General features: G+C 45.2%; 1 protein-coding gene across 2 annotated transcripts in view; it reads right to left on the reverse strand.

Annotated features, from left to right (window-relative positions):
* The window catches only part of TNS3 (tensin 3), a 557580-nt gene that overhangs the window by 131077 nt on the left and 399532 nt on the right, over nt 1-26971 (reverse strand). For both annotated transcript variants that reach the window (XM_073549862.1, XM_073549863.1), the window contains exons 18-19: nt 16694-17887; nt 704-867 (exon numbers count right to left, since the gene is read on the reverse strand). In XM_073549862.1, coding sequence (XP_073405963.1) covers nt 704-867; nt 16694-17887 — 1358 coding nt within the window. The remainder of the gene's footprint in view (nt 1-703; nt 868-16693; nt 17888-26971) is intronic.

Raw genomic sequence — 26971 nt, forward strand, 5'->3', positions numbered from 1 at the left:
ATGTCATAACAGCACTTGCATTATTTATTATTTTTACCATACTTGGAGCTATTCATATGCATTGGCACTTTATCTGTGTAAATTTTTCCCATTGGTCCCCATACTGGGGTATTTCTGCATTATGTTTTGTGTCCTCGATTTTAAATATTTATCAATAAAAATTAACATTTTAATTGTACATTTTGGTTCTCTTCACTTAGCGTGTTGCTTAATTTCAGTACTGTTTTTTGTGGTTATGCTGTATTAAAAATAAGGGAAATTGGTCCGTTAACTTATACATGGTGCAGTAAGATAGCAATACTTTTAAAGAAGCTTTTATAATCAATATATAATACAAGTCCATTCAATAGCGTCAGTCCACTGGGACCTGATATAGTTAAGAGAAGTAGTCTGTCTAATCTATGCTCCCAGATGACCACTGGTTGTACACTAAGAAGTAATTTACCTATTACTATTGTTTTTTTGGAATTTGGTAAGGTACCCATTACAAACATGGAAAAAAATTTTAAAAAATGCATGCAATTCAACAGTTAGTAGTATTGGCTGCCATATTGTGTAATACAAGCTTCTTGTGCAATTCATGGCGACGACATGGTTATATCACTAATATCTCACGTGAATTTTGCCCCAACATTGTGGCCAAATACCTTACCCATGTTACTAAAAACTTTTCAGTATGCATCCTCTCTAGTTAAGATTATACCTGTTTAGACCGGGACTGCCCCACGGCACCAAATGAGCTGTGTGTAGAATCTTGCTCTGGAGACCTCTTCCATTCATACCGTGTGCACTGTGGATCTGAGGCATCATTGTCATACTGACCAAAACTCAGTTTTCTTGCTCTGGATAATGAGCTGTTCTGTGACCCTGAAAGAACAAACATTAGAATGTGTTTTTGTACATGTGATTTGCACACAGCATTAAACAATCCATAACCCAAATCCTTTTAAAGGCAAAAACTAGACCTCTGTTACCCGATATATGCTGATCATAAAAGATGACTGCTGAAATCAAACACTAAAGTGGAGAACAATGTTCTAGAAAAGTTTTGTGTTCATTGAGGTTGATTTGGCTAGCAGACTTCGTTCGGTGTAGGAACAAAGCTAAACTTCTGGATGTGAATCCAACTACCATACTTCTAGACTTCAGATTTGAGTGTTCCCTGCTCCCACTCACTTTGAAACCTGGGCGTCAGATCTATAAGGATACTCTTGAGACAACAAAAAATGTTCCATTAAGGAGAATGAACAGTGCTTTTCAATTAGAAAGTCAATGCTTTTAGCAGACAAGAAAAGACTTTCTCAAAAACATTCCTTCAAGCTCACTATGTGAATTGATCTTGAATATACATGTACATAATGAAAATCAATAGAATAGTAAATCTTACAAGTCATTTCACATCTGTCTGCGTAGATCGGCACATACACAATTATTCATGCATTAATCATTTATGAACATGTGGAAACATTTTAGTTAATAAAACTCAGGGGCCAATTCATTATTGCATTTCCACCTGTTCCTTGTTGAGTTTTTAGTGTTTTTCACCCTTATTTGTTTGCACCATATTCATCATTGTGTTTGCGCTTTTTTTGAAGCCTATTTTATATGTTTTTGCCTGTTTTTTTTTTTTTATATATATATCACTGAAGTGGATGTTTTCCAGATGCTTCTGACTGATTTGTGAATTGCAATTTTTTTTTTTTAAGAGTTCCAAAAATTGATGCAAATGCACTCCAGCACACCCCTGGAGTTATTTTGCGAATGCCAAAATTTTTGTGCAATTTTGCAAAAAGTGAAACTTTTGGGTTAAAGAGTCCGAGAAAATGTAAAGAAACAAAAAGACCATTTTAGACTTTATCCAAAATACATGAACCATGTTACACCTCCTTCACTGACTGACAGTTGGCCTTAATTCTGAGCTGCGGTCAGTGCTGGAGGCACAGTTACAGCTGCCACTCTCTATACACATAGCAGTGACTGAAGGAGCACCAACGCTACTCCACTGAATGAAACTCGAGAGCTACCGGGAGGCAGGACAGCATTAGGGGCAGGCAGACTAGGCAGCTGCTTAGGGCCCCCACTCTCCAAGGGGCCCCCAGCCAGTGGTGTGCTGCTAACAGTGGTACATCACATAGCCGGTATGGGGCCCGGGAATCAGAAAGGCCCGACGTCAGCGTCGCCCCACCCACCCCCGCTGCACTAAACTGCATCAGCATCACAGATGCCGATACTGTTGAAAGCACTATGGAGGCCAGAGCATCATTACTCTCCTCTGCCTCTGACACAGCGAGTGCATGATGAAGTGATGTCATTGCGTACCGTGCTGTGTACCCGTCAGTGGCGCTGTTGAGACGCTCTGCAGAGTCTGGAGCAGCGGGGGAACGAGGAGGAGAGGAGAGTATTATATTTTTTGTTTTTATATATCAGTGAGTGAGTATGTGCTGACCATAATAATGTGGGACTGCATTGAATTCTATGTGGGGGCTACATTATATTCTATGTATTATATTCTATATGGTGCTGCATTATACTCTATGAGGTGGCTGCATTATATTCTATGAGGGGCTGCATTATATTTTATGAGGGGGGTACATTATACTCTATGAGGTGGCTGCATTATACTATATGGGGGCTGCATTATACCCTATGAGGGGGCTACATTATATTCTATGGTGCGGGCTGCATTATGCTATACAAAGAGGGCTGCATTATATTATATGGGGTGCTGCATTATATTCTATGAGGGGGCGACATTATATTCTATGAGGGGGCTGCATTATATTCTACTAGCTGAAGAGCCCGGCGTTGCCCAGGCATAGTAACTAACTGTGGTTAGTTACTACAAATAACGGCGGCAGTTAAGGGGCCTTATTCCTCCTGCATCTCATGCTCCTTTTTACACAGCCTCCTCCTGCACCTCACGCTCCTCTTTTACACACAGCATTTGTCTGCAGCACAGCTTTTATATACACACAATGGCAGGCAGTGTCACCGGGCAGATAGCCCTGCCCCGTCCCTTCCATGCCAGCACTGCCCCATCATACAATACAATGTAGCCCCCTCATAGGGAATAATGCAGCCTTCCATGCCAGCAGCGGCCTTCCGCCGCTCTCAGGTCATTCCCATTAACCCCTATTAGGCCTGCGAGGACCCGTAGGGGGCACGGGTGCGACTTATGCCTTCTGCACTGGTTTGCGCTTCTTCCAGCTGGTGTACATGATGCTGGTGTTCAATTCGCTGCTCTTCTCCAGTGCAGACTGACAGCGGGGGCTCTGCCTATGTGTGGTGGGTTTCTTCTTTCCTCCTTCCTGCCAGGCCAGCAGCTGATGCACATCTCAAATTCCGGGTCCAGAGATTGTGTGGACTTTATGTTCCAATCAGCACACTGGTGGCGGCGAGCAGCGCAGACAGAGTGAAACTCCAGAGAGAGGCAGTCACTGCTGCCGGAGAGGATGGCACTGCCCCGCACCTGCTGCTTCTGCTTTTTTCCGCTCTTCCCTGCCTGAACTCTCGGTAGATGCGAGATTCTGCTAAAAGACCTGTGATGATGTTGGGACCAAGTGACCAGTCACATGCTTGGGAGGAGGAGTCAGACACAGGGCTGTGCTGGTGTAGAAGTGTCAGCTCGTGTCACAGAGCAGGGTCTTATATCACATAACTGGGGGAAGTATAGTAACCCCGTATACATGGGATCAGAGGGTCCCTGCAGCAGAGCTGTGTGTGCAATGTATGCGAGGCCAAGCTGTGTGTCACAACTGTTGTCGGGTGTCCCTGGACCAGGGGCTCTTTCCCTGTGGTAATGGGGAGTGGGCGTGGCTTCATACATACACACACTCAGCTTTATATATATAGGTGGGGGGCTGCATTATACTCTATGGGGGACTGCATTATAATCTGTGGGGTGGCTGCATTATACTATGCCCAAGACTATGGACAGTGCATTATACTATATGGGACCTGCATTATACTGTATTGAAGACTATTGGGAATGCATTATACTATATGAAGAATTATGGGATGCATTATACTATGGGTAGTGCATTGTACTACATGTAGGACTACGGGGTGTATTATACTATAGGGAGTGGATTACTATATGGAGGACTATGGGGTGTGCATTATACTATGTGGAGGACTATGTGGTGTATTATACTACAGGGAGTGCATTGTACTACATGGAAGACTATGGGGGTGTATTATCCTATATGGAGGACTAAGGGAGTGTAATATACTACATGGAGGACTATGGGGAGTGTATTATACTATATGGAGGACTATGGGGAGTGTATTGTACTATATGGAGGAGGACTATAAGGGGTGTATTATACTATATGTAGGACTATGAGGAGTGTATTGTACTATATGGAGGACTATGGGTGTGCAGGGCTGTGAAGTCGGAGTCGAGGAGTCGTGGAGTCGGAGCTCATTTTGGTGGAGTCGGTATAAAATGGTCCGACGCCGACTCCTAAAATATATAATAAATTGGGTACAGTAGTTCAATTCAGAATGTGCTGAATATTTTTTCATAGGAATTTGGGAAAGGTAAGAAATGTCCTATAAATGGCTGTTCTATTCCTGATCTAAAGCTACATTCACACACAGCGTTTTTGCTGCGTTTTTTGAGGATACGTTTTTCAGCTGCAAAAGCAGATCAGCTTTTTAAAAAACCGCATCACCTGAAAGGTTTTTGAGCTCATAGATAATGTTTTCAATAGCAAAAGCAGATTAGAAATCTGCTCTATCTATCCATTTATCCACATCTGTCTATCCATATCTTATCTGTACCAAACAGAATGAAATCCGGGTAGCACACAGACTAACTCTCCTTTTTTTTTTTTTAGCACCAGTCAGGTACACCTCATAGCTGCCCAAAAGGACTCCCTGGACAGGCATTGCTCGTCTTCAGTAACACATCAACATCAATTGATAGTTGGAATAAATAGACTGCATTCACCACATCTTAAGGTGCAGGCTTTATTTTCAAGTGTAGGGGTGTGCAGTATAAGGTTCTGCAGCAGCTGAGGTGTGCAGTATGAGATTCTGCAGAACAGTATGAGGTTCTCCCCCCCCCCCCTAGTTTTGATCCTGGCTAAAACCATTTCTTATAGATATGGCGAACCCTCAGGTAACCCTAAATGAAGGTCAATGGACACAGGAGGCTGAATTGAAGGAATTGCTTAATCACCTACTTACCGTGATTAAAAAATTACAAGCTGAGGATTTAACTCCTGGCATTTTCATAAGTGAGTGGAAGAACTGGCTATTTTGCCTGTCCCAAAGAGGAGATTTAATCGCAGATGGCATTTCTGCTTCAATGAAATGGAGAGAGACACAGCTATTGGAAAATAACATTTTTCTGGCAGCTGTTTATGTGGACCCAAGTCATCGTATATTGCTTGATGATCAACAGCTTACTAAAGGAAAAGAAGCTCTGACTGAGGTAGCAGTTAGGATGAGTGGCCTACAGGAGGACTGCCAGGCGCAAGAGGACTTGGGTCCTGACAGTGCTACTGCTGCCATATCTTCATCCTCATCAGATGAGGAGTTTGACTTTGACAAGTATTTGGATGATATGGAGCAGGCAAAGCGTTGCTGCAAGGAAAAAGATTTCACTCCGTCTCCTATAGCAAGTAGATTGACCATTGTTATCGTGGATGGTCTGGAGCCGGAAACTCCAGGAGTAGACCCTTTGGGCCGTGGCACTGAGGGGCCCCGGGAGAGCTGCCAGGTGGAACCGACCCCTATACAGGGACCGTTAGGAGCAGGCCCAGGGGTTCGAGTACCACGGCAGCCGGTACTGAGAGGGACGGCTCACAGGAGACACGGGTGAGTATGTCTGAAGGGCGGTACAGGATACTAGGAATACCAGGTGTACACGGAAGTGCGCTAACTACAGGATAGTGCAAGACAGGTACACGTGAGCACGTATGGCGTGTAGAGTAATACGTCCGGAAGTAAACAAAGCAGGTTGCGTGCAAGGAGTACGGCAGAGTACTGAATGGAGCAGCAGTCGTGCCAGGAGGTGTAATGGAGCGCAGGGACAGAGTGCAACTCTCGGAAGCAAAATTCAGTGACACAGGTACGATCAGGGGTAAAGAGGAATCAGATACACCAGAGGAGAGCTCACTTACCAGTCCCAGGCGGAGAAACTTTCCCGGCCTCTTGGGACATGAGCGTAGGAAGTGGGAGGCATCACCACAATAGAAACAGAGCCCTTGTGCCTGCCTCTTCACCCGACGCCGTTGAGCTATCTGGAGAGGATCCACCTGCATAGGCTCGGGTTCCGGATCTACTGCAGATAACTCGGGTAACGGATGGAAAGAACTGCGTGTGGAAGAGAAGAGGCGGGAGGCACCTTCTTTCTGTGGCTGACTCGCGGGTGCGCTCCTGGTAGCGCAAATCAATGCGTGTCGCGAGAGAGATGAGGTCCTCTAAAATGGTAGGAGTATCTCGGCCCGCCAGTTCGTCTTTGATCCGGCTGGACAGACCACGCCAAAAGGCCCCTACGAGGGCATCATTATTCCAACCAAGTTCGGAGGACAAGGTGCGAAAACATATTGCGTATTGTCCAACTGTTAGAGTACCTTGACGGAGATTAAAGAGTGACTCGGTGGTGGAAGCGAGGCGAACCGGCTCGTCAAACACCTTATGGAAGGTGTCCAAAAAGACGGAAGGCTGAGAGACGAGTGGGTCATCCCGCTCCCAAAGGGGATTAACCCATGCAAGGGCCTTCCCCTCTAAGTGAGAAACTATAAAAGCTATTTTAGCACGATCGGTGGGGTAATGCTGCGGCAAAAACTCAAAATGCAAACGACACTGATTCAAAAACCCGCGACACAACACAGGGTCACCACCATACCGAGGTGGTTTACATAAGCGCGGTAGCGAGAGAGGAACCATGGCCTGGGCAGAAACGGATTGTATAGACAGGAGCCGATTATCTACCGACGACATATAGTTGAGAATCTGGGACTGGGAGTCGCGTTGCTGCGCGAGTTCCTGCTGGAGACTGGGCAGCATTCCCAGGCTCAGAGGACTGTAAGGCAGATAAACAGGACTCCATGGACTTGATAAATAACATAATTCTAGTCTGGTTTTCCCAGAGGAACGCCAGCTCCTTTTGGACGGAAGCCGCAGTACCAGCGGGGTCCATGGCCTGATTATACTGTTAGCGTGGATGGTCTGGAGCCAGAAACTCCAGTGTGCTAACTACAGGATAGTGCGAGACAGGTACACGTGAGCACATATGGCGTGTAGAGTAATACGTCCGGAGGTAAACAAAGCAGGGCGCGTGCAAGGAGCACGACAGAGTACTGAATGGAGCAGCAGTCGTGCCAGGAGGTGTAATGGAGCGCAGGGACAGAGTGAGTGCCAGGAGGCACGACTGAGCAAGAGACAGAGGACAAGATACCAGAGTCTGCCAGGAGGCACAACTGAGCATGAAGCAAGTGAGAGTTCAAAACAAGTGCTAAGAGCACAATAGAATACAAGACAGAGCAGAGGACCTGAGAACAGCGCACAGCCAGGCAGGGACACAGCAGACCCAGCCAGGAAGCACAACAATAAGGAGGCACCTCCCATAGGGGGAGGTCGCCTGATAAAACACATGACTACTACTGGTTCCGGGTCAGATCCTCTAGCCAGAAGCACCTGACCACTACAGCTTCCGGGTCAGGTCCTCCATTACCATAGAGAGGACCGACCCGGAGATAGCACTGACAGGAGCATGTAAGCGCAAACGTGACATGGAGGAGGAGCCCCGGGGACGAGAGCTGCGCATGCGCACCCGACGGGAGCCCCCGAGGGACCGCTGTACCGGAGGGAGTGATGTCAGGACCGAAGCCCCGCCTTCTGTTGAGCGCGGCATAACAACCATATTTCAGTAAAATGTTTCACTTGCTCTCAAAGAAAAATTCAACCGTTCATCAAAACTGACTGTGCATGAGGCAATTCCTTTATACTTGGAAATTGTTAGAGATGTTGCCCATGTGGTTACAGCTTTGCCTCCAACCCAAGTTAGTGTAAAGAGGTTGTTCTCTGGCCTTAAAATTATTAGGTCAGATTTTAGGTAATCTATGAAGGAGGATCTGATGGAGGCAATTCTATTTCTTAGAACAAATTCATAGACTGCACAAATGTTATTTAGTATGTTTTTGTTGAAAACTGTTTTTTGCCACTTACATAGTTTATTACATAGTGTTTTTTATATATATATATATATATATATATATATACACACATACACACACACACTGTATATATATATATATATATATATATTATATATATATATGTAATCGATATTACATAGTGTAATACATATTTACAATTTATTACAGTTTTTTGTGTTCTAAAGTTGTATTCCAATAAATATATATTATGTTCTATCTAAATGTCTTGACTATTGTATCATAAAAATGATTACATGTCTGATGTTCACATTGTACTACAATAATTTTTTCACTTAAATATAAGCAATATACAGTATGTTGGAGTCGGAGTCGGAGGAAGGGAAATTGAGGAGTTGGACTAGGAGTCGCAGGTTTGGCTTACCGACTCCACAGCCCTGTGGGTGTGTATTATACTATATGGAGCATTATGGGGTGTGTATTACTCTATGTAGGACTATACTAAGGGGTGCATTATACTATATGGAGGACTATGGGGTGCATTATACTATGTGGAGTACTGTGGGGTGTATTACACTAAACAAGCAAAACGCTGCCTATTCATCGCGTGATTCGATTGTTTATGCCGGAACAAAAATCATTGCTCTCAGCAGCATATCGCTGCTGATAATATGATATGTATGGGGTCAGATTGATCTACTAGTGATTGTTCTGTGCCAGTCATTCTTACTCAGCCGGTGTAAATAGGTCAGTAAACAAGCATCAAACTACTTGAAAAATAATGTCGATAATGCTTGTTTAGTGACCTGAACACAGCGCATTTAAATACAACCAAAATGTTTATGTGTGATGGTGCAATATATTAGAATTTGGGGCCGGATTTTAAACTTTTGCCCACTGCCTCATTTTGCCTAAAACCAGCCTTGCCAGTAGGAATACAGTTAGTTTCCTCCTGGCAGCGGGAGTTTAAGAGCAAGCAGCGAGCAAGTTCAAAATGCTATTAACATGCAGATTAACCCCATATCTGCAGGCTAGTAGTGTTTTTTTTTCACATGACAGGTTCACTTTAAGAACCTGTATTGTCTGACCATTTATGATTTGTGATATCTGTAATTTGTATGTAACCCCTTCTCATGTACAGAACCATGGAATCAATGGTGCTATATAAATACCGTATATACTCGAGTATAAGTCGATCCGAGTATAAGTCGACCCCCCTAATTTTGCCACAAAAAATTAGGAGAACTTATTGACTAGAGTATAAGTCTAGGGTGGGAAATGCTCCATAGATTATTCCCCCATATGCTGCCCCCATAAGAAGCTCCTTAGATTATGCCCCCCATATGCTGCCCCCATAAGAAGCTCCTTAGATTATGCCCCCCATATGCTGCCCCCATAAGAAGCTCCTTAGATTATGCCCCCCTTATGCTGCCCCCATAAGAAGCTCCTTAGATTATGCCCCCCATATGCTGCCCCCATAAGAAGCTCCATAGATGATTCCCCCATGTGCTGCCGCTGCTGCATGTAAAAATAAAAAAATGACATACTCACCTCTCCGTCGCTGGGTGTCAGATTCTCACCTGTCCTGCGTCCATGGCTGCTCCCCGCTATCTGCCACGTCATCAGTCAGTGACGTTCAGACTGCAGGGGGCGCGGCGCGCTCTATCCACGTCACCGCACCCTCTGCTGTCTGAAGTCACTGACCGATGACAGACACAGACAGCAGCAAGCAGCCATGGACGCAGGACAGGTGAGTATCGCTATACTTACCCGTCCTGACGCTGTGTCTTGAGCCCCCAGCTTCTCCGCGCTCTTTCTTCCTGCCTTCAGCGGTCATGTGGTACCGCTCATTAAAACTCATGAATATGCGCATATTCATGAGTTTTAATGAGCGGCACCACGTGACCGCTGAAGGCAGGAAGAGAGAGCACGGGGAGAAGCTGGGGGCTCAAGACACAGCGTCAGGACAGGTAAGTATGACCTGACACCCCCGCTCCCCCTCCGACCCCCCGGTGTATATGACTCGAATATAAGACGAGAGGGGGACTTTCAGACCAATTTTTTGGGCTGAAAAGCTCGACTTATATTCGAGTATATACGGTAATAATAATTTACGCATTGCTGAGATTTTGACTCTGTATTTTTGTACATAGCAATTTAGATTGACATCAATCTTAAAAGGGAAGCAGCCCTAGGAGCCTCATGCAGTATATGGGGAGGCTGTGGAGGGCTCATGCAGTATATGGGGAGGCTGTGGGGGTATCATGCTGCACATGGGGAGGCTGTGGGGGTCTCATGCAGTATACAGGGAGGTTGTAAGGGGTTCATACAGTATATGTGGAGGCTGTGGGGGGCTCATGCAATATATAGGGAGGATGTGAGGGGCTCATGCAATATATAGGGAGGCTGTGTGGGGCTCACGCAATATATAGGAAGGCTGTGTGGGTCTGATTCAGTATATAGGGAAGCTGTGTGGGGCTCATTCAGCACATAGGGAAGCTGTGTGGGGCTCATGAAGTATATAAGGGAGGCTGTGTGGGGGCCTCATGCAGTATATGGGGAGGCTGTGGGGCCGTCATGCAGTATATGGGGAGGCTATGGGGGCGTCATGCAGTATATGGGGAGGCTATGGGGGCGTCATGCAGTATTTGGGGAGGCTCTGTGGTTCTCATGCCGCATATGGGGGAGGCTGTGTGGGGCTCATGCCACATATGGAGGAGGCTGTGTGGGGCTCATGCCACATATGGAGGAGGCTGTGTGGGGCTCATGCCACATATGGGGAAGGCTGTGTGGGGCTCAAGACGCATATGGGGGAGGCTGTGTGGGGCTCAAGACGCATATGGGGGAGGCTGTGTGGGGATCAAGCTGCATATGGTGGAGGCTGTGTGGGGCTCAAGCTGCATTTGGGGGAGGCGGTGTGGGCCTCTTACAGTATACAGGGAAGCTGTGTGGGGGCCTCATGCAGTATACGGGGAGGCTGTGAGGGGGCCTCATGCAGTATACGGGGAGGCTGTGAGTGGGCCTCATGTAGTATATGGGGAGGCTGTGTGGGGGCCTCATGCCGCATATGGGGAAGGCTGTGTGGGGCTCATGCCGCATATGGGGAAGGCTGTGTAGGGCTCATGCCGCATATGGGGGAGGCTGTGTGGGGCTCATGCCGCATATGGGGGAGGCTGTGTGGGGCTAAGCCACATATGGGGTAGGCGGTGTGGGGCTCATGCCGCATATGAGGAAGGCTGTGTGGGGCTCATGCCGCATATGGGGGAGGCTTTGTGGGGCTCATGCCGCATATGGGGGAGGCTGTGTGGGGCTAAGCCGCATATGGGGGAGGCGGTGTGGGCCTCTTACAGCATACGGGGAAGCTGTGTGGGGGCCTCATGCAGTATACGGGGAGGCTGTGAAGGGGCCTCATGCAGTATACGGGGAGGTTGTGAGGGGGGCCTCATGCAGTATATGGGAAGGTTGTGGGGGCATCATGCTGCACATGGGGAGGCTGTGGGGGCCTCATGCAGTATACTGGGAGGTTGTAGGGGGCTCATACAGTATATGTGGAGGCTGTGGGGGGCTCATGCAGTATATAGGGTGACTGTGTGGGGCTCATGCAATATATAGGGAGGCTGTGTGGGGCTCACTCAGCATATAGGGAGGCTGTGTGGGGCTCATGCAGTATATAGGGAGGCTGTGTGGGGCTCATGCCGCATATGGGGGAGGCTCTCTGGTTCTCATGCCGCATATGGGGGAGGCTGTGTGGGGCTCATGCCGCATATGGGGGAGGCTGTGTGGGGCTAAGCCACATATGGGGTAGGCGGTGTGGGGCTCATGCCGCATATGGGGAAGGCTGTGTGGGGCTCATGCCGCATATGGGGGAGGCTTTGTGGGGCTCATGCCGCATATGGGGGAGGCTGTGTGGGGCTAAGCCGCATATGGGGGAGGCGGTGTGGGCCTCTTACAGCATACGGGGAAGCTGTGTGGGGGCCTCATGCAGTATACGGGGAGGCTGTGAAGGGGCCTCATGCAGTATACGGGGAGGTTGTGAGGGGGGCCTCATGCAGTATATGGGAAGGTTGTGGGGGCATCATGCTGCACATGGGGAGGCTGTGGGGGCCTCATGCAGTATACTGGGAGGTTGTAGGGGGCTCATACAGTATATGTGGAGGCTGTGGGGGGCTCATGCAGTATATAGGGTGACTGTGTGGGGCTCATGCAATATATAGGGAGGCTGTGTGGGGCTCACTCAGCATATAGGGAGGCTGTGTGGGGCTCATGCAGTATATAGGGAGGCTGTTTGGGGCTCATGCCGCATATGGGGGAGGCTCTCTGGTTCTCATGCCGCATATGGGGGAGGCTGTGTGGGGCTCATGCCACATATGGGGGAGGCTGTGTGGGGCTCATGCCGCATATGGGGAGGCCGTGTGGGGCTCAAGCCGCATATGGGGGAGGCCGTGTGGGGTTCAAGCCGCATATGGGGAGGCTGTGTGGGGCTCAAGCCGCATATGGTGGAGGCTGTGTGGGGCTCAAGCCGCATATGGGGGAGGCTGTGTGGGGCTCAAGCCGCATATGGGGGAGGCTGTGTGGGGCTCATGCCGCATATGGGGGAGGCGGTGTGGGGCTCAAGCCGCATATGGGGGAGGCGGTGTGGGGCTCAAGCCGCATATGGGGAGGCTGTGTGGGGCTCAAGCTGCATATGGTGGAGGCTGTGTGGGGCTCTTACAGTATATAAGGGGCTGTGGGAGGGGCTCATATGATACACAGAAGGGGCCGTACTCTGGTTCAAATGATATATAGAGGGATGTCAGCATATTTAATTCTGCTCAATATTAAGTGATACAATTAATATAATTAACAATAATATAATAATTATAATATATTGATATTAATATTGATTAAAATTAAGTTTATCCTATTGTTTCGACCCTCCACAAAAGTCACGGTCTCTCATGTGGCCCCTCAGGAAAATTAATTGCCCACTCTTGCCTTATATGCATCCACTAATCAGTTAAAAATAATTGTGTATGATATCATATTGGGAACCTGTCACCTCCAAAGATGCTTTTTAACTGTATATAGCGGATATAGTGATAATCTTCTAGTATCATTTAAATCATGTCTGACAGGCTTACTGCTAAAATGTCTACCACGTGAAAATCAAAAGAAACCCATCACCTCCAAAGCCACTATATACCTACAGATATAGTAGTAATCTGCAGGTAAATGGCAATTAAATCATGTGTGGCAGGATTACTGGAACAGGGAAAATGAAGCTACTTTCTCCCTGCGGCTGCTCGCTTTCAGTTATTGAGGTGATGCAGGAAGCAGTTAGCAATCACTGTGCTGTAATGGCCCAGGCAAACTGATTAACAGTTTGCTCTTTAGGGTGCATGTCCAGAGCTGCCTATCAATCATCATGCAGGAGATGAATTATAGCGCTCTCAATGTAAAGTGAGTAGTGACTGATACAACTCCCTGCACTGCCTTTATGAGTGGAAGCAAGGGGCTTCAGGGAGAATACAGCTACAATTTCTGTCCAAAAAAAAAGAAAAAAGGTGGAACTCGCCAACCAAATTAAAACAGTCCTTTATTCAGTCCATTAAAACAGCGGGGAAGAGGTGATGTCTTCTGTGGACGACGGCCGTTTTGCGCTAACTGCGAGTATAGGATCCGTTGAATCGCAGTCAGCGCAAAACGGCAGTCGTCCACAGAAGGCATTCACCTCTCCCCCACAGTCCCGTTTTAGGACTGTTTTAATTTGGATGGTGAGTGCCCCCCTTTTTTCTTCTTTTTTGGACATTATTTGATTATCCCTGTTTGGTGTGCACCCGTATTCCTGTAGTTGTCCGGTGTCCAGCAATACAGGTAGAAGTTGAATTACAGCTGTAACATTTACAGAGGGAGGGGACAGCAATATATTTTTCTTTACATTCGTCAATTTCTTCCTATAGCCGATGCACTGGTAAAACTGCCAGACACAATTTAAGTGCCATTACCTGCAGATTACTACTATATCTGTGGGAAAATAGTGTTTGAGGGGGTGGCAGGTTTCCTATAATTACACCGTAACAATGTATATAAAATGGAAAGTTCTCCAACATATCAATATGCGAGGCAAAGTTGCATAACTTTCCAAATTTTTATAACCTTTCCCACAGAATGTCTGATATGTAGAACAAACCAAGAATAAATTTGTAGAAATGAACAGAGCTATTCTCATCTCAATCTTTCATGGCTGAAATGAAACTTCTTCTAGATTTGACCACTATAGGTGGAGCTATGAAAATCTTGTTTCTATAACTCCCATGGAAATGAATGAGTCACTGAAATTGTGTAGTATAGCTATTTATCTGCTGTACTTTATGTGTTTGGAGATGGACAGTTATTCTCACGTCAGTCGTGAAAGACGGAGATGCAAGTTTCCCTTTAACAACCTTTATACAGTAAAAATATTAGAAGACAAATAATTGGAATCCTGCAGTCAGCTAGACTTCATATTCTAACAAGTAATTCTTGCTCATAATATAATAAAAAAATATATTTCTTTGTCCATTAATTTGTCACCAATTTAAAGATCTCTACGTTCTGTCATTGAATGAGAACCTTCACAATTTTCTTCAAGGTTTAAAAAAAATAATACAAATATTGGTCCTGGTCATGAGATGGTAGGAGCAGAGCTCAAGGAGAAAAACCTAATAACTACTGTAACAAGTCTGATAACAAATCACATTAGAGTCCTGAGCACCATGTGACTAGGACCGTATTTTAGGTCTCTGGAACCATGAAAATTTTAATACAATAACAGGAGGCAGGGTTCTGTAAAATAGTGAGGAACTGCTGTACAAAGTATATGGTAACATTAGTCATGGCCGAAAGGGTTGGCATCCTTGAAATTGTTCCAGAAAAGTACTATTCTTAGAAATTATTGCAATTGCACTTGTTTTGTTATATACATGTTTATTTCCTTTGTGTGTATTGGAACACAAAAAAATAGGAAAAAAATTTAACACAAAACACTAAAAATGGGCTGGATAAAATTGAAGGCACCTTTCCAAAATTGCAGGCAAAAAAACAACAACTTTGTTTCAAGCATGTGATGTTCGATCAAACTCACCTGTGGCAGGTAACAGGTGTGGGCAATATGAAAATAAATCACACCTGAAATCAGACAAAAAGTGGAGAAGTTGACTGAATCTTTGCATTGTGTATCTGTGTGTGCCACACTAAGCATGGAGAGCAGAAAGAGAAGAGAACTGTCTGAGGACTTGAGAATCAACATTTTTGAAAACTAACAACAATCTCAAGGTTACAAGTCCATTTCCAGAGATCTTGATGTTACTAAGTCCACGGTGAGCAACATATTCAAGATGTTTACAATCCATGGCACTGTAGCTCCCTGGATGTGGACAGCAGAGAAAAATTGATGAAAGATTGCAACACAGAATATTCTGGCTGGTGTATAAGCAGGTCCAATCAAGTTCCAAAGAAATTCAAGCTGTCCTGTATGTTTCAGTAGGCGGCAGGCCTCTGTAGGCTGTAGCTGTCCTGTGCATCAGTGTCAGCGCATACTATCCATCAACATTTCAAATGAAATGAAACACTATGGCAGGAGACCCAATAGCACCCCACTGCTGGCACAGACATAAAAAATCTAGACTCCAGATTGATAAAATGTCAAGCCAAAATCATTCTGGGAAAGTGTTTTCTGGACAGATGAGCCCAAGATAGAGCTTTTGTTAAAGCACATCATTCTACAGTTTTCTGAAAACTGAATGAGGCCTATAAAGAAAAGAACACAGTACCAACAGTCAAATATGGTGGATATTCAAAGATGGCTTTGGGTTGTTTGGCTGCCTCTGGCACTGGATGCCATCACTGCGTGTAAGACATCATGAAATGTGAAGAGTCACAAAGGATTTTGGATCGCAATGTAGTGTCCAGTGTCAGAAAGCTGGTTTTGCGTCCTAGGTCATGGGTCTACCAGCAGAACAATGACCCCAAACATTAATCAAAAGCTTCCAGAAATGGATGGAAATTAAGTGCTGGAGAGTTCTGAAATAGCCAGCAAGGAGTCCGGATCTAAATCCAATTGAACACATGTGGAGAGATCTTAAAATTGCTGTGCAGGAGAAGGTACCCTTCAAAATTTGAGAGACCTGGAACAGTTTGCAAAAAAAGAATGGTTCAAAATTCTAGCTGAGATGTGTAAGAAGCTTGTTGATTGTTACAGGATGGTAATATGAAGTGAATAATTGCAGGTATTTATTCGAAAGGGTGTGCAACCAAGTATTAAATTGAGGGTGCCAGCAATTTTGTCCAGACCATTTTTGGAGTTTTGTGTGAAACTATGTCCAATTTGCCATTCTTTCTCTGCTTTTTTGTGTTGTTCCAATGCACGCTAAGGAAATAAACACACGTATAACAAAATGTGTGTAATATCAATAACTTTATGGAAGAAATACTTCAATTTCTGGAACGATTTCAAGGATGCCAATACCTTCGGCCATGACTGTATATTTTTGTTACCCAGTGATTAAGCAACAACTCTTTTAAAGCACAGCTACCTACTTTCTTACCTCCTTGAAATAGCTTTCGTCGTTTTTCTGCCTCTAAAGGAGTGTGGAGGCCACTGTTGTCCAGGTCAGGAGCCAGTAAGCTTGTATTTGCTGTACTAAAATTCATCCGAGTTGGAATTGGTTCAAACGTTGGATCTAACTCTAATATTAATTTGTTGAGCTGCTCAATTGATTGGTCAATATCCAATGTTGGAGAAGATGGCAAAACTTCACTCCTTACTTCAATTCCATTTGGTGTTAGCGGTGTCGATAATGGCTGCCTGTTAACTTCAGGAGCGATGTCCTGAGCTGAGCTTGTCGTGCTTCCTTGCACTTCATCTCTGTGATTAAACCCCGTGTTAGATACAGAAGACCCTTTCGATATCTCGGGTACGTTAGATGAGGAGGTGTCCGGTGATGTATGCATAATGAAACGCCCTTCATTATCAGCACTAAAGCTGTATTGCTGTGAACTGACCATTTGTTGCTGACGTACCCAAGTTTGAGTAGAGTAATTGCTCTGTACATAAGGAGGAGGTTGCGCTGTTGGCTGTTGAACTTGATTTGCCTCATGGATAGTATAAGATCTTTCATACAAATGGTCAATGCTAATACCCAAGTCAGGTGCTAATGTATGGCCATGTTCATCTCCAGTGTTACTGCAAAAGCCATCAGACAGCAAAGAATTCTGACTGCTCTTATGGCAGCTAAAATTTCCAAGATTGTTAGAGTGTTGGCCTTCTGAAGATGATAAAGTGCCTATGCTGTCCACGCTGTGTAAATCATGATTTGGCATTTCGTCATCTAAAATATCTGTTTCCCTTTCTTTGAGTTTTAAGTTTCCATTTACATGAATTTGGGCAGGTACTATATGGCGCGTCCCACTAAGCTTGTTTTGAACATCGGTCATATCCTTCTGTGAGCTTGTTGGGTTATTTACCCCAAACCCACTCAGAAGTTGATCCAGTTCTACCTTTTCTTTTGAACTCAACCCTCGTTTGCTTCTCGATCCAAGCTTTTCTTCTGTTCTTTCCGTTCTAACAGAAGCAGTAGAGTGTCCAGAATCACTACTTACAGATAAAGTGTGATCACTATGATCGGGACTGCTTGTCATGGGAACTTCAGGGTCAATAACTGTAACCGATCCATCTGAAAGACTTTTCTTTCTTACTTTAGCATACAAACTTCCATCAAGAGGCCCTTGGGTGTGAGGCACTGTAAAAAGTTGAAAAATAAATTAATTAGTAAAAGGGAATCTTTTAATTCATTTGTTAGCGATATGTTAATTGTCATAAGGGTTTCAGGATTTGCAGTTACTAAATAGGAACAGTTATTGTTTACTTCACCAGGCATATAAAGTTTTCCTGGCTTACAACTTGTAGGCTTGTAGTTCTCTCTCTCGCGTGGCATACCTTTGAGAAAACACTTTTCAACAATCCTTGCTTTAAATAAATGAACACTAACCAGTTCATTAATAACTAAAATTGAAACAATTTGGGGTGCATTTACACTGCATGATTATCACGAATAAGCATTCTTAAAGAGGACTTATCATCTCCTGGGAAACCTCATGAAGGAAAAGACCAAATTTAAACCTCACTGAAATATGGCCCTTTAAGAAGTGGACTGAAGTCAGCAATAATCGGGATTCTTGCTATTTGACAGCTGTGCAATGTTTCTTGGGTCTGAGCTAGTAGATGCCATTGTGATGGGTGAGCCTGGGAGAGTGCAGCATATAAGCATTACAAGAGAATGTCTTTACTCCATGTTGAATGTAGCTATACGTGTGGTATAATAAGATCTCTCCTTGTATATTATGGCAAAAGGTGCAGGGGGAGGAAACAAGCAGCAGTACAGGTCAATCCTACAGACTGTTATAGGTGGTTTATCTACTGCAAGAGCTTGGGGTTAACCCTTTAGAAGTAGCTATGTTTTCCTTTTAGTAGTTTAACCTTTTATAAACAGCTATGTCCTCTTCCTTCAGTTTGTCTGCTGCATATACAATTCATCTTATTACACTATGATAAATAGAAATAGACATTTTCAAGTAAAGGTCAGACTCTTGGTTGAAGGGAGGAACATTTTCATATGATTCAGGTCTCAGATTCTCTGCTCACTGACGTGCACTTATAAAACGATTCACCATGTTTGTGAATCTGAAAATACAATAAATATATGTGTATACCAATGGCGCTCAAGCGTACACCCACAGAACACAAAGCAGCAAGTAATAAGACAACACACCACTCAAGTTGTCTCCATAAAATACTAATAATAAATAAACCTGATAGAAACTTGCGCTAATTAAATGTGTCTTGGTTAAATAAAGATATCTTATGAAGAAATCTATTACCTTTACTGAAGCTAAAAACTGGCGAGGCAGGGAAAAAGGTCTTCAGAATGCAGGGTGGATTTCCAGGTCCTTTCCCAATAATACTCCCCGACACAGGTATATAAAAACTTACTGGAGCTAAAGGGTGCTACCTCCTAGCATGCCGCCGTCCCGGCCAGTGACTGGCGCGCAGCTGGAGGTGTATATCGGCAGGCTGTAAGAGTACCAGCCGCCGCTTGCAAAAGCAGGCCTGCAAGGTCCAAAAAAGCTGAAGGACCTTGCGTGACGTCACAGTCACGTGATAGATCACGTGACAGGCAAGAAAGCCCTATGGGGCGCTGATGGGGCCAGAAAGCAATGGCAAACCTACGCGTTGCGGAATTCACTGATTCTTTCTTGAATCAGTGAATTCCGCAACGCGTAGGTTTGCCATTGCTTTCTGGCCCCATCAGGCTTTCTTGCCTGTCACGTGATCTATCACGTGACTGTGACGTCACGCAAGGTCCTTCAGCTTTTTTGGACCTTGCAGGCCTGCTTTTGCAAGCGGCGGCTGGTACTCTTACAGCCTGCCGATATACACCTCCAGCTGCGCGCCAGTCACTGGCCGGGACGGCGGCATGCTAGGAGGTAGCACCCTTTAGCTCCAGTAAGTTTTTATATACCTGTGTCGGGGAGTATTATTGGGAAAGGACCTGGAAATCCACCCTGCATTCTGAAGACCTTTTTCCCTGCCTCGCCAGTTTTTAGCTTCAGTAAAGGTAATAGATTTCTTCATAAGATATCTTTATTTAACCAAGACACATTTAATTAGCGCAAGTTTCTATCAGGTTTATTTATGTTTGTGAATCTGTCTAGGAAAAGTAACAAGAAAAATAAAATCAATTCTCCGATTTAATTAAATGGACAAGAAAGACTAGACAAAACAGGCAAATTGATGAGTCCACCCTAAATATTACAGACCTAAGCCCAAGACTTCAGTTACCATTCCAATGCTGTATAGAATCATCCCTCCATTTCCTCTCATAGTTGGTACATCCCAAACTCAAAGGTAAACTAAAACCTGAGACCTTGTAATACTAAGAGAAATCAACTTGTTCGCTGATGACATGCACTGTAGAAAAGTTGTAGAATTTCATTTACTGTCACTTCTGGCATTTTTCTCAGAACTGATAGGTGTTCTTCAAGAATGCTTGTTTTCTGATAAACGAGTAGTATAAACAAGCTATCGATCACCCGAAGAATAAGCAAAATTATCTTTTGGCCCGCTTAAAAGATCATTCTCGGCAGCACATCACCCTGTGCAAAGAGGACCTGCACTATTGAGAACAATGATATTGTACTGTATGCGCACTGAACAATCTGTGCATATATTTAATGTGGCTTGTCTGTATAAACAGGCTATTAAATGACCACCGATCGGCAAACAGTAGCTGCTGGGTGGTCGTTTATTTTTGCCAGTCGGGTAGTATAATCCCGGCCTTAGTCCTGATGGGTCAGTATTTTTTCCTTTTTCAGTCTCAATTTTGCCGATACCCAACCTGTCACCCAGAAATTCAAACAACTACACAATTCTATTATAACATATGCAAACAATTACCATACTTAATGCACAACTAGAAAGCTACAAACATACTGATCACAGCTTTCAATCAAGAAAAACACTGAGGGTTTTCCTACAACCTTTTCATTTTAAAAATAAATGTTGTTGACAGCCTAAACAAGCTAGCCACTACTAAGCTGTAAGTACAAAGAAACAGAACTTCATAAACAGCTTTGGACTCAATTTCAATAATTGCTTCAACTGGAAGTTCAAACCAATGCATCGCTCATCCATCTGGTCACTGTTTCCACGTAAGGCCTCTTTCACACTTCAGTTTTTTGCATCAGTTATAATCCGCCAAAAAGGCGGACAAGCGGATCCGTTCTAAACTGATGTGAACGGATGGCACAGGATCCGTTTTCAGACGGATCCTGAAAATGAAGAAATTTAAAGGAAGAGAGAGAGAGAGAGAGAGAGAGAGAGAGAGAGAGAGAGAGAGAGAATTTTTTTTTTTTTTGTCCGGCACCCAGAAAGAAATTCGGGTTAAATCAGTGTTTGCAGGATCCGCCAGACAAAAAAACGTTACAAGCTCCGTTTTGAAATTTTTGAGGATGGTGACGGACAGCAACTTTTGGCGGATCCTCACAAAAAACGGATGCAACGGACAGCAATCCGTCACAATCCGCCATTAATGCAAGTCAATGGGACAAAAACGGATCCTCAAAAAAAAATTGAGGATCCGTTTTTTTTCAAAACCTGGCGGATTGTGACTGATTGTAAAAAACGGAAGTGTGAAAGAGGCCTTATGTCAAAGCTCTGTATTGTATTTTTAACATGCTTTTAATGCTGAACGCACCCTGCATTATCTGTAAAACTATTTATAATATATTTATAGCATTCACAAGAAGAAAAGGAAAAGCTAAGACAAATACAGGAAAATAAAAAAAATGCATCGCATGTTCACTAATAATTCTTGTTTACTTTGATTGACAGGTTGAAAACACAAACACTAAGTACTGGTTCTCTACAAATCCATAAATTGTCAACATCAATTTGTAGTACATATGGTCTATTCATTATTAAAGCATGGCACCAGTCAGGCAACCATGTGCTATCTGACTTCTTAGCAAGAGAAATTTGTGCTCACAATTTTAAGAGTTGACATGTCTCGTGAAAAATGCATTCCTTCTGTCCATGCGGGTGAAGGACTACGAGAGTGTGATGAAATCAGACATGGTGTTGCCATTAAGTCGTTCAAAAACTAATGAAATTAAGTCAAATCAAGCTACATAATTTAAAGGTAAATTGTGGCGTGTGATGTACATGGATGTCTGCTTTGACAGCACTATTAGTCACCCATCACGTCTTCAAAGTGCTTGTCATCTACAAGTCACCATTTGCCAAAACTGAAAAGAGTATTTCCGGTTACCAAAGGTTTCTTAATTCTTCCCTAATGGGATCTGATCTTATTTTGTATGTCAAACTGTGCTGTATCCTGCAGGGTAGTGAATTCACCACTTCATGTAGCCTTTGCAATGTCGCTCTTATTTTCATGCCCTGCATTTATCCGGTAGTTGTGCTGGTTCACCATGGCAGCGCTCAGCTGCTCTTTCGGTAAACTACAATCCCACAGTTCCCTGTTCTCCAGCACTATCTATGTTCGTTCAAGTGAATTACGGTTCCCCAGCTGGTTCAGAGGCAATCATCGCGATATGATCAGCAGCAGAAACATGTTCACAAGGCTTTTACAATGTACGTGACAGGCCAACTGTGTATGTTCCACCAGCAAGCATACAGGTTGTAACCATTTGAGACAAAAACCCCAAACAATTAACTGAGAGGACTGGTAAGTTTATACTATAATAACATTATATTGCAATGTTTTATCACTTTGTGATAAAACACTCCAGGATCACCTTTGCTGTGGTAAAGGCCACGTGGGTTTAGCATGAAACTCAGGTGCACAGCCGGGATTCGGACGTAACGGACGCTGGGTCAGGTTTATTTCAGGTGAAAGCAAAACATACAGGAAATAAAAACATAAAACAAATCCTTGCCTGTCCGGCACTAACTAAACAGGGTCCGTACTAACTACCAACTGGAGGTCTTCTCCCAGCCAGCCAAACCAACGTTACCGTAAGCACAGCTTTCACTCACAAGTGTCGCTCACACAGACATGCTCTCTGTGATCCCCAGGCTGAGCAACTGACACACCACCTGACATCCTTTTATATCCTCTTCCCATTACTCATTAGTCACCAGGTGAGATTCTGACCAGACTAGGCCACATAGGAAAGGTATCTGGGCGAGATATACCTGCCCTCATCCACTATTCCCCCATGATTCTCACATATCCCCCCATCTGCTCAGACCACTCCGGTCGAGCAATGACATCCGCCAAACAGTGCACTCAGGACAGGGCATCTGCATTCCCCATCTGTACCCCCGGGCGGTGCGCCACCGTAAAAGTGTAGGCCTGCAGGGCAAGGAACCACCGGGTCACTCGGCTATTCTGTTCCTTGTGTAAGTGCATCCACTTGAGAGGGGCATGGTCAGTGATCAGCCTGAACTTTCTGCCCATCAGGTAATATTTGAGGGACTCTATAGCCCACTTAATGGCTAGGGACTCTTTTTCTACTACCGCATACTTTTGCTCATGTTTATTCAGCTTCCTGCTGAGATAGAGGACCGGGTGTTCCACTCCGTCCCTCTCTTGTGACAGTACGGCCCCGATACCGGTCTCAATGGCATCAGTTTGTACCACAAACTCGCTGCGGAAATCCGGAGTCACCAGTACGGGCTGAGAGCAAAGTGACCATTTTAGGCTATGGAAGGCTTCTTCAGCCGCTAAGTTCCATTTAACCATGACGGAATCTTTCCCTTTGGTAAGATTCGTCAGGGGGGTAGCAATGGCTGCAAAATTGGGAATGAACCAGTGATAATATCTGGTGATCCCCAGAAAGGCTTGCACCTGCTTCTTGTTAACCGGTTGCGGCCAGTCCTGAACCGCTTGAACTTTATCGACCTGGAGTTTAACCATACCACTCCCAATTACATAACCCAAATACCGGGCTTCTTCTAGCCCGATGTGACATTTCTTGGGGTTCGCAGTTAGACCAGCCTCCCCAGGTCCTCAATTACAGCTTGCACTTTCCAGAGGGGAGTCTCCCAGTCCAAGCTGTAAATGACAATGTCATCCAAATAGGCAGAAGCGTACTAAATGTGTGGCCTCAGGACTCAATCCATTAGTCTCTGGAATGTCGCCGGCGCTCCGTGCAATCCAAACGGCATATACACATAGTGAAATAACCCTTCCGGTGTAGCAAATGCCGTCTTCTCTCTGGCCGCCTCCGCCAGAGGGATCTGCCAATATCCCTTTGTTAGATCTAGGATATTAACATACCGGGCTTTCCCTAACCGATCTATTAACTCGTCGACCCGGGGCATAGGGTAGGCATCAAATTTTGAGACCGCATTCAGTTTCCTGAAATCATTGCAGAACCGGATGGTGCCGTCCGGTTTAGAAATTAACACAATCGGGCTGGACCAAGCACTGTGCGACTCCTCAGTGACCCCTAACATTGCCTTGACTTCTCGGGAGACGGCTTCACGGCGCGCTTCCGGGATTCTGTAGGGTTTCACATGGACCAGTGACCCCAGGTTCCGTTATGAGGTCATGTTTCATTAGCATAGTCTGCCCGGGTTTTTCCGAGAAAAACTTTTGGTTGTGAAGTAGAAACTGCCTGACCTCAGTCTTTTGCCGCTCTGAGAGTGTATCTGCAATCCGTACCGCCGGTACGGTATGCGAGCAGACGGGCCGGGCCAGATCCGCTGATAAGGCAGACCGATCTTTCCAGGGTTTTATCAGATTCACATGATAAATCTGTTGAGGTTTCCTTTTACCTGCCTGATACACCTTGTAGTTTACTTCACCAACTCTTTCCTTAATCTCAAAGGGGCCCTGCCACTTTGCCAGGAACTGTCGGCTGTTGGGACCAGGATCAACACCCTATCTCCGGGTGCAAACGTACGGATCTTGGCGCCCCTGTCATAGATTCTTTTCTGGGCTCCCTGAGCCTGCATCATGTGCTCTTTGACAGATGGGCATAATGGCCGCAATACAGTCCTGCATTTGTGTTACATGATCTATCACCGTTTTAAACGGAGTGACCTGACCCTCCCAGGTTTCCTTTGCGACATCTAACAGTCCGCGAGGACGTTAGGCGTACAATAACTCAAAAGGTGAGAACCCCGTGGAAGACTGGGGCACTTACCTGATGGCAAAAAGCAAATACGGAAGTACATAGTCCCAGTTTTTCCCATCCTTGTCTATCGCCTTTCTCAGTATCTGCTTCAAAGTTTTATTGAACCGTTCGACCAGTCCATCTGTTTGAGGGTGATACACGGACGTGCGTAATGGTTCGATTTGTAGCAACCTGCAGAGCTCCCTCATTACCCTTGACATAAAGGGAGTCCCCTAGTCGGTAAGTATCTGTTTTGGAATTCCGACCCAACTAAACACATGCACCAGTTCCTTGGCAATCGTCTTGGTGGCCGTGTTACGCAAAGGGATGGCCTCCGGGTAACAAGTGGCATAATCCACGATTACCAGGATATGTTGGTGTCCACGTGCAGACCGTGGAAGGGGCCCCACTAAATCCATCCCAATCCTCTCAAACGGGACTTCAATAGGCAGGGGTACCAAAGGGCTACAGAACCGGGGTTTAGGCGCAGAGGCTTGGCAGTCAGGACAAGACTCACAAAATACACGAGCATCATGACGCATGCCTGGCCAAACAAAACAGTGTAATATCCTTTCGGTGATTTTCTGGACTCCCAAGTGACCTCCCATCACATGTCCGTGGGCCAGGTCCAGCACTTTCCGCCGGTAGGGTTTTGGCACGACTAATCGTTGCATCGTGTCTTTCCCCTTTTTCTCTATCTGATATAAATCATTCTCCAGGACCATGTAAGGATATGCCAGCTTAGTGCCAGGTTCTACGGGTACCCCATTTATCACTTTTACATTTGTCCTAACCTGAGAAAGGGTAGGATCCTTTATTTGCTCGCTTTGGAAGTCATCTTTCTGGAGGACTTCCAAATCCAGCAAACGGGGAGGTGGATGGCTGCCTGCCCCCTCCTCCTCCCTGGTCTCCTCTGTATCCCCCGCCATGACCGAAAACAAGGACTGTAGGTCATTTCCAGTAGACTCGTCACTAGAGTCTTCCTGGGGAACCTCCTCCAGCGGTTCGGGACCCACCCGCTCCCTGGGACAGGAATCACATACACTGTTACCCTGGGGCATCAATTGATTCTCCCACAATTGCCAGAAGTGGGGGAAATCCCGGCCCAAGATCACATCATGCAACAACGTGGGGACGAGTCCCACTTTATTTTGCACCGTCCCATAGGAAGTAGAAATGCATACGAACGAGGGGAGGTACGAACAGGTGTCTCCATGCACACATGTTACAGAAAATCTGTCTAATGGTCCAGTCGGGGCTGACACCAGACTGGCCTTCACCAGATTCACCACACTTCCCGAGTCCACCAATGCCACCACCTTTTTCCCATCCACCGATACATCACACAGGTGTTTTTCCACCTTACTTTGACCTGCATTCACACTCACTATCTGGGCAACCATAGACATGCAGTTTTTAGAATAAAAAAAGAGAAGAGCCAGCACTGCCAGTGGTCAGAACGCATAACATGAGGTGCATATGCACATATCTTACTGCATTCAAAATGAGACATTTAGCAAAATATTGATCAATATATTGAGCCACCCCGCCACGCCAAGGCAATCTCATATGGGGGGTCCTACTCTACATTTTTATTTATTCACTGTGCCATTGCGGCCTCCTAAATGTTTTAAAAGCAAGACCATATCAAATGCAATCCATACCTGAAGCATATCTGCATCACTCCCGTGCAGCCAGATGAAGCAGGTGCAGATGAAGGCCAACCAGGTCTGAACACAGACATCTCAGGTTTGATCTCCACACACTGCCTGACCAGCAAACACAGATGAAGGGCAATGCAGGCTCAGACATGGATGCAAAAATAAATAAAGCATGGGGCAGGGCGGGGCTGCCGTGAGTGTGCACAGCAGCCTAGATCAATCACAATAAACACAGAAAAGATGGTGAACATGACCCAGCGTGCACGGCAACAGTGGTGGTCAGCCACAAAACCACGCTGGGTCATGTTCACCATCTTTTTTGATAAAGCCAGGCTTTATTTATTTTGCTAAATGTCTCATTTTGAATGCAGTAAGATATGTGCATATGCACCTCATGTTATGCGTTCTGACCACTGGCAGTGTTGGCTCTTCTCTCTTTTTAATGCAGTTTTAGAGTCTGTGACGTCGCACTGCATGGGTTCAGTAGTGACCGGACAGTTCGCAGCAATTTGGCCCATCTCT

This window comes from Dendrobates tinctorius, unplaced genomic scaffold (assembly GCF_039654945.1).
Source record: "Dendrobates tinctorius isolate UK_male_01 unplaced genomic scaffold, ASM3965494v1 ptg000162l, whole genome shotgun sequence".
Taxonomy (NCBI): domain Eukaryota; kingdom Metazoa; phylum Chordata; class Amphibia; order Anura; family Dendrobatidae; genus Dendrobates; species Dendrobates tinctorius.